This window comes from Vanellus vanellus (assembly GCF_965231255.1).
Source record: "Vanellus vanellus genome assembly, chromosome: 21".
Lineage (NCBI taxonomy): Eukaryota > Metazoa > Chordata > Aves > Charadriiformes > Charadriidae > Vanellus > Vanellus vanellus.
In genome coordinates, this window is record NC_138926.1 from 6,698,767 (window position 1) to 6,707,041 (window position 8,275).

The 8,275-nt window shown below is 60.1% G+C and overlaps 1 protein-coding gene across 1 annotated transcript; it reads right to left on the reverse strand.

Annotated features, from left to right (window-relative positions):
* Window positions 1–205: 205 nt before the first annotated feature.
* On the reverse strand, window positions 206–7,528 carry NLRX1 (NLR family member X1). Its single transcript, XM_082493885.1, has 9 exons — window positions 7,415–7,528; window positions 5,566–5,693; window positions 5,295–5,355; window positions 4,791–4,888; window positions 3,968–4,584; window positions 2,087–3,501; window positions 1,181–1,267; window positions 819–1,070; window positions 206–664 (listed from the first exon to the last, which is right to left on the reverse strand). The coding sequence occupies exons 2-9, from the start codon at window positions 5,684–5,686 to the stop codon at window positions 346–348; spliced, it is 2,970 nt and encodes a 989-aa protein (XP_082350011.1). The 5' UTR covers window positions 5,687–5,693; window positions 7,415–7,528; the 3' UTR covers window positions 206–345.
* Between the last annotated feature and the right edge of the window lie 747 nt (window positions 7,529–8,275).

Here is an 8,275-nt window from a genome sequence, read left to right on the forward strand (position 1 = left end):
TACCAAAGGTTTCACAAGCAAGCCTGAGTCCTGCCCCTCTACCACTGCTGTGGCTCGTGGCCAGGCCCGCAGTGGCCAGGGTACAGGGGCTGGGTCTCTACAAGCCCAGAATAATAAGTCCCATTTGCTCCTGGCCTGGTCTCTGTACAGTTGTCCCCCACTCAGCCTTGCCCGCAGATGAGGGCTGAGCCCCACATACCCAGCACCTTTGACAGCCTTGGTAGCACCCGACCACTAGGCATCTCCACGCGGATAAGGGTGCAGGGGATGCACTGCTGGGGTGCACTCCAGTGTTTTCTTCCCAGCAGCACTGCTCCCTCCCCGGCTGGGTGGATGGACAGCAGGTTAGAGGGTCCCATGCTGCAGTTTCCCCAACATCTTCTTGACCTCACTCTCGACTCGTAGGAACTTGGCTTTCCTCCAGGGGTTGGCAGTCTGTCTCCGGCTGCTCTCCAGGTCCTGCAGGATGAGGGCAAGGTGCTGCCGAACCCGCTCACGGTCCCAGAAAGGCAGGTTCTTCTGTACCACGTTCAGGATATTGGACCAGTAGTCGGAGACATCGGTGCCTGCTGTAAGGAAGACCAGTGCCCTGACACCATCCCGGTCCATGCGCAGGCTGTGAAGTGCCCGCTTGCCATCCTCACTGATGTCGTTGAAGTACAGACTGCGGGTTGAGAGAAAAAGAGTGGAAGACACTATGAGGGCTGGGAGGCAGGATGCAGAGGCAGACAAGAGCTCCCTGCTCACTGCCACAAGGAGGGACACTGGGTCAGAGGCATTGCCTGCAAGAGGGAAGAGATGGGGCAGAGTGAACTCACTGCACTTTGTCCAGTGTTGCGTGCTTTTTGGCCACCTCCACCACGTGCAGGGCAGCTGTGTCCGTCAGGGAGTTGTAGCCCAGGTTGAGCTCCTGAAGGTGCTGGTTCTCTGTCAGGTGCCGAGCAATGACCTCGGTGCCCCGGTCCCCCAGCGCAGTGTGCAGCAGGGACAAATGGGTTAGCGAGTGGTTGCCTGCCAGTGCCTCAGCCAGGTATTGTGCCCCCTGCTCGCCCACGGGGTTATTTGCCAGCCTGTGGACACAGGAGCTCAGGGCAATGCCGAGGCTGGGCAGGGGGCCCAGGGCCAGGGCACATGGTGGGCAGCATAGACAGTTTCATGCAAGGGCAGAGGCAGTACTCACCGCAGGTTGCTCACCACACACTTGTCATGCAGGAGTAGGTCTCGGATTTCCTTGCAGGCGTCAGGGCCCAGGCTGTTGAGCTGCAGACTGTTGTAGAGCGAGACATGGGGTGGTAGGACCGAAACAGCTGTTACCTGTGGAGCTGGCAACCCTGCTCTCTCCATTTTCCCTGGCCCTCCCTATTGCCATCCTACCTGGGCTCCCCAGACAAGGCAACGCAAGGCTTCCTCTCCAAAAGGGGGCATACTGAAACCGCACCAGAGCTTGGGTAGCATCAACCAGCAGAGCCAGTGCCAGGAGGAGCAAGGGAGAGGAAGGAGGTGCAGGGTCCGCAGGGGATGGGTGAAGGCCTGAGGGGGGATCAGGACCCCACCAAGCCCTCCTGAGCATCTGGAGGAAGGAAGTGCTGCACAGCCCCGCTGCACAGCCGAGTCCATCTCTGTTGAGCACGGCTCGCCACCCCCTGGGCGACAGGAAGACTGCAGTTCCACAAATGGACTGGAACGGAACCCACCCCTTAGCGCAGCCCAGACTCCCACCCTTGGGCTGCCTATCTCCTGCCCTGAGTTACTAGCAGCAGAGCTAGCTACACGAGGATGCTGTGTGGCACCAGGGGACCGAGCAATGGGAGGGTCCAGCCTGTGGTACCAGCTTCCCACAGAGTCCTCTAGGAGGGTGTGTTGGGACTGCAAGTCCCAGCATGCAGTGCCCTAGCAAGGCTGCCCAAGAAGTGTTGCATGTTGGAAGCTGTAGTCCCCTAGGTCTGCACTGAGGATAAACAAGGGCATCCATACCCTTCCCTGCCTTTGCTATGCTCAGGCTCCAAGGGTATTCCTGTCATGGGCAGAGGTGAGGGAGAGCCCAGTTTTTGAGTACTGCCCAAGGGCAGAAGAAGGTGGTACTCACTGGAGAGCTTTGCATCGCAGCAGGACAGGGAAGAGGGTTCTCAAGCTGCTTGTGTCAAGGTTGCAGGAGGTCAGGTTCAGCTCCTCCACCTCATGGCATGTGGTGCCCATGACAGATGCCAGGACAGAGCACTTGAGAGGGGTCATCCTGACGGATGAGAGGTTGACTGTACGGAGGGAGCGGATGGCCTCAGCTGTGAAGCGCTCGTTCTGGAACTCATGCAGAAAGAAGAGGTAGTCCATCAGCTCAGAGGGGGGCAGCCCTTTGCGGCTGTTCCTGATGACTGTCTTCTTCATGGCCTTGGCGATTTCAAAGGCTGCCAGGTTCTTGATGGAGCAGCCCAGCTGCTCCAGGATGGCACGGTTACGGCGGGACAGTATCCCACCCATGAAGATGGGGAACAGCTCAAAGACTTCATCATCAGGGGCCTCATCAGGGTGGCGCATGGGGCCCTCCACACCCAGGATGCTGGAATTGATCTGGTCCAAGACATCATCATTGTTGTAGTCCTCCTCTTTGAACAGCTCCTCTGCCATGGTGTGGGCAATAGCATCCCGGTCCTTACCGCTCAGCCGGGAGAAGTAGCGAGGGAAGATTTTGAGCAGGTTGAGGAGCACTGGCAGGAAGCGCAAGGGCAACACCTTGGAGATGATACTCAGAACGACGGCAACATCTTCACTCACCTTCCCAATAACCTCTGACAGCTCCTTCCCCACTCTCTGTGCCAGAGTCTTCTTCTCACCCAGCACCACATACAGGGCTGCCAGGTACTCCTGCATAGCAGGGATGGTAAAGACAAAGGTGTGCTCTTTGCCTGGCTGCACACATGGAGTGAGGAAGAAGCGGAAGACATCGCTGCGGAAGACCTCCAGGAGGTTGAGCTCACTTTCAGTCTTCATCTCCACCTCAAAGCACTGCTGCAGGTCATCCTCTGAGAAGCAGGTCTTGCGGGACATTACCCCTTCGTAGGCCAGCTTACCCACCGTCTTGGCCACATACTTCATCATGGAGATGTTGGTGGGGTCAGTGCTGTCCAGCACCTCCCCACTGAAGTTGAGCCTCAGGAAGCTGGTGTAGATGCCAGTCAGAGTCTGGGTGGGAGGCACCGTCCTGGTGAAGTAGAGAAAGTGCAACGTGGTGCACACCAGCCAGCAGTAAGAGGGCAAGAAGCAAGCGGCGGCTATTTGGTTGTGGCGCTCCAAGTTCCTCGACAACATCTCCACCAAGTTTTCCTGCTCACCTGAGCTGCTACCCACACTGTTCTCTCCACTGCACCCAGGCTGGCTGAGACGCATCTGGAAGTACAGCTTCTGCAAGTTGGTGTCGGAGAAGCCACAGATCTCAGCGTAGCGGCCCACATACTTGCCAGGGATCCGACGTACCGCAGATGGGCGCGTGGTGACAATGATGCTGGCCTGGAAGCAGAGGGCTGGGTAAGTTTGGAGGTGCTCCCTCTATGGCTTTGATCTAAGCTCAGCAGGGTCCAAAGTGCATAACCCACTTAGAGGTGCACAAGGATCACACCACCCAGGGGCTGGGGTTCAAGAAGCTGCTGCCCAAAGGGCATTGGTTCAAATCTGGCCCAGGCAGAAGGGACAGAAGATCTTTCCCCACCCCCTGCTAGACATATATCGAGTTTGGAAGACCACAGCCCAGCAGACTGCCTTCGTTGCCTTACAGGCCTCACCAAAGATCTCACAGACACAAACCAGTAATAGTGACATGAGGCCACCTTGGTAAGTCCCTCCAGGAATGGAGGCTGCCTGTTCACTCATAGCCAAGCTGGACTACAAGCAATTAGCACAATGGCCATGCCTGCAATGCCCCAGGGCTCATCCCCAGCCTTTCTCCAGCATGAAGTTGCTGGAGGGAGACACTGACCTCTGGCAGGAGGTATTTTCGCAGCAGGTTGACCACAATGGCAGAGGGAGGCACAGGCTCATTGGGGTCACAGCACAGCTCTGTGCCAGCCAGACGGAAGTCCAAGTTGAGGCGCTCCAGGCCATTGAGGATGAAAAGCACCTTGAGGTTGGAAGTGCCCAGCATTGGCACCACATCCCGGAGGTGCTGGTACTTCTTGGTTATGAGGCGCTTCAGGGAGATGGGGGCATGACTATGGGACAGGTCCTCACAGGAGAAGGGGATGACCAGCTCAAAGCGGGGTAGGAGACCATGGCACCAGTCCACCACCATCTTCTTGATGAGGGTGCTCTTCCCCGTGCCCACAGTGCCATACAGCACCACATTCTTCACCTGCCGCCCACAGGCATCCACATCAAAAAGGTTCTGAAGGCTGATAACCTGGCTGCAGGGCTGCTGAAGCTGGTTCTGGATGGTTAGGTCAGGTGAGGGCTTCAGGATCTCCTCCAGGGAGCTCTCCCGGATCACTGGGTCCACGTGGACTGCATCCAGCGAGAAGGAAGGGCCGAATTGCCTCTCTTCATTGGGCTGGTGGCTGAACCATGCAGACAGGCTCTTCTGATGTTTCTTGATGGCATCTAGGAAGAGGAAGGTGCTTAACAAGACAAGGGCTCCTCAGTAGCAAGTGACTGTGGAAGTTGCCTGCTCCAAGCCACCGCAGTGAGGTGGCTGCAGAGAGGACACAACCCAGTTCTTGCTAACCATCACACTGCCCAGACAGCAGCTGCCCCCAACCTGCTGTGCAGGACCCTCCATCCTCTTCAGCGCAGGGCTGCAAGCTTACCAGAAGAGGCTACGTTCCTCAGCTGGGACAGGCCGTGGCGAGAGGAGCTGGGCTGGACAGAGCGCTCCTGGGACCCTCCCTGGTAGCGAACACAGCCCCTGCAAGAGGAGGGAGAGTATCACCAGGAGAGCAGGGGGCAGAAGTTCCAAGCCCTGCCTGGGGCAGGGTGGGCAGATCACAAGTGAGTACCATGGCAGTACTGAATAGAGCCAGCTCACCCCTTATGTCCCATGCACCAAGGGACAAGGGCATGGCTGGGAACTCAACGCAGGTCAGCAACCCAGGCGCTGTGCATCCCCAGCAAGCCCGTGGCAAGGCAGAGAAGTTGGGCTGAATTCAGAGCCGGCAAGGAATTGGATTTGGGTTTTCTTCTAGGTGGAGGCAAAGCAGCATCTCTGCCCACAAAACCCTGATGGTCCCAAGGCAGCCAGCTCAGCCACCCAGATCCTGTGGCAAGCAGCCACAGGGCAGAATGGGCCAGGCCCCAGCTGTGTGGTACTGTACCTGGGGAGGGAGATGCTGCTTGCACAAAGGATCTTCCTGAGGAAGGTGCTGCCTGCAGTGCCTGGGGGGGAAGAAGAATGCCCATGGTCAAAGATGGCCTTCTCCAGCCCAGCAGAGCTAATACCATCGAGCTCACTGGCTTCACGTCTTGCTGGGGTGATCCATAGACTACACAGGAGCCACTGTGCAGCTGTGTCTGCCAGGGACAGGGCTTCCCTGGGGGCAGGACAAATTCAGGGTCACAGTCCTACAAGCACAGAGCCCAGCTCACCTGGCCCTGAAGCAGCACACAGATACACACTCCGGGTCCCCCTGCTCCCTGGCAGGGATCGACACAGCTGCGTCCAGCTGCCCCAGGGCAGGCAGCCCTGGCATTGCATGGCCCGTGACATCCTCTGCCTGAAAGAGAGGGGAGAGCCCATGAGGCAAGCTGAGTGTCTGGACCAGCCCAGCTTTGTAGCTTGAGGCTGTACCTACCCCCACCCCAGCCCAAGGATGTCTGGATCAGGAACCTACCAGCCGTGGGGAGCAGTGGTGGGCCAGCCGGCAGGGTGGCTGGAGCAGAGCTGACCTGGCAGAAGCACATCCTGCCTCAGACTCCCCATCCAGCACCCTTCACAGACCTACTTGGGCATCACCGGGGGGTTGCAGCCAAGAGGGCAGCAAAGCAGGGTCCTGAGGAGGTACTCAACCTGCCAGGCAAGTCTGCATGCCCCCCCTCCCCCCCCCCCCCCCCAGGGCCTCTGTTGGGACCAGCCACCTAGTTCACTAGGGGCACAAGGGGCAGGGGACAATCTTCCTGTTAGCAGCCAAAAGTCACTAGCCTAGACTTGGCTGTAATAGTACAGCTATAACAACTATCGTAACTGAGAGCACAAAAGTGGTGGAGAGAGGGCTTCCTCCTCCCAGGCTTGAGGGCTTGACATTTCAGGGCTTTATATTAGAACAAACCAACTGCTCTCCTCAAACTTGCATGAAATCCTGTGAATCCAGGAGCTGGGACTGGGAGAGGGGAGACAGCAGGGAGGGGGGGCTTTGGAAAGGCAGAAAATAAAGGTGATCCCATATTCACGTGCATGGCGGCTTCCCCCAGCCTGGCACTGGTGTGCCCCAGGGCTGCCCTGTGGTGGCCTGTCCTGTCGAGCAGTGTTGTCCCCAGGCGGGCAGCCCTCACCATGCCCTGCAGCACACAGGGGTGCTGAGCACAGCTGTCTCCCATTTAAGACAGCCTGGGAAGCTGCAGCCAGCAGTAGCTGGGCCACAGGTTGGCAGGGGGCTGTGGGGGCTCAGCTGGTCCCTTGGGGCTGCACCAACTTATTTTTCCCAGGCAAAGCCCCCATCTCCGGCGGCGGACAAGGGGCTCAGCAGCTCTGGGGTGCTCTGGGCCGGCTCTGTGGGGCAGAGCAGGATGGGGCGAGCAGCTCCGCTCCCCAGGGATGTGGCACAGCAGCACCCTGCCCAGCCTTACCTGCCCCAATACGGTCCGGTCTGGCAGAACCGGCTGTGCCGGCGCTGACTCAAGCTCCCCCCCCGGCTCAGCAGGGCGATCCTTCAGGAGCACAGATTGTGTTCACAGGCCTCAACATCCTGAGAACCTGATGCAAGGGGGGGGGGGGGGGGGGGATGCCAGCAAACCCCAGCAGATAGGAAGGGGCAGTGTGCAAATCTCTCTGCATTTGGCTTCCCCCAGGAGAGGACGAGCAGACTGGGCTTTTTTCACCTTATCCAGATGGGGAAACTGAAGCACGGGAGTGGAGGCAGTGGAGCTGACCTTGAACCTGGGCGTCCTGGCCTTGAGGACTTTGCACCAAGCGAACGCCGATGCGTCCTGTGCCTGGCTCCCGACCCCTTCCCGGCCCCCTCTGCTGCCAGGGCACGCTGCCGAGCGGAGGTCCCCGTGCCGCCCGCCTGCTGCGATCCCCCTCAGGGAGCCCTGCTGCACGCCCGGCCCGCACGCCCTCACTCTCTCACTACCACGGCCTCCCGCCTCTCCGCTTTCGCGTCCGGAGGGACACAGTGCAGGAGGCCCTGGCGGTGCGGGGCCCTGCAGCCCAGGGCGACGGTGAGGCTGGCGCTAAGCAAGGCGAGGGTGACAGCCACGCCGAAAGCGGCAGGGTTACCTCCAGCAGGACTCCTTGCCAGGGAGGCTGAGCCCACGGCTCCCTGTGCTCGTGCTGCCGGGCGCTGAGCCTGCGGGGCCCGCGGCGGAGAGCCCGGTGTTGCTTAGCCACCTCCTTCCATCCCTGTCCCGGGAAGAGGCTCCTCTCCGGAGGCGGCTGTTTTGCAGCTGTAACTTCCTGCAACGCCGCCCCGTCCCGTCCTGCCCCGCGCACAGCGGCTGCCCGCTCCGCCGAGCGTGGTGGGGAGGGCAACCACGGCCCCGCTTCGGGGGCGCGGCAGCGGCGCTGGCAGGCACAACGGCAAGGAACGACACCTGTACCCCCAAACACAGGGACACACACGGTTTGGGGGGTGGGGGGTGTCTTGCGGTCTTACCAGCAGTGCTGCAAGGGGGCGCTTCCTGCGGACACACTGGTGGCTCTGCATGCCCAGCTGGTGCCCGGCTGTGCAACAGGAGCCCGCAAGGACGAGTCCTGCTCTGGAGTGAAATCCCCCCCGTGCCCAGCTGCCGCTGCCTCACACACAGCATGGCGCAGGGCGGCAGCAGCCCCACAGGAAAAAAGAGTCCAGAGGAAGCTGTGCTGGCAGGGCAGCCCAGCACCGCCTGGTTTTGCCCGGCTGTGTAACACACGCGCATGGACATGCACACACACAGACAGACGTACATACCTGCCCTCTCGCTGCTTGCAGATCTGCTCTGGCGACACCGCGAGGCAGTGCTGAGACCAGAGCCAGCAGTGCCTGCCGGGCTGTGTGCACCGTGCTCGGGCCCTGGGTGCTGTCCCGGGAAGCGCCAGCCCGCTCCAGCCAGCCACAGGCAGTGCTGAGCCAGGGGTGCTGGGGCCAAGGCTTCACGCCCG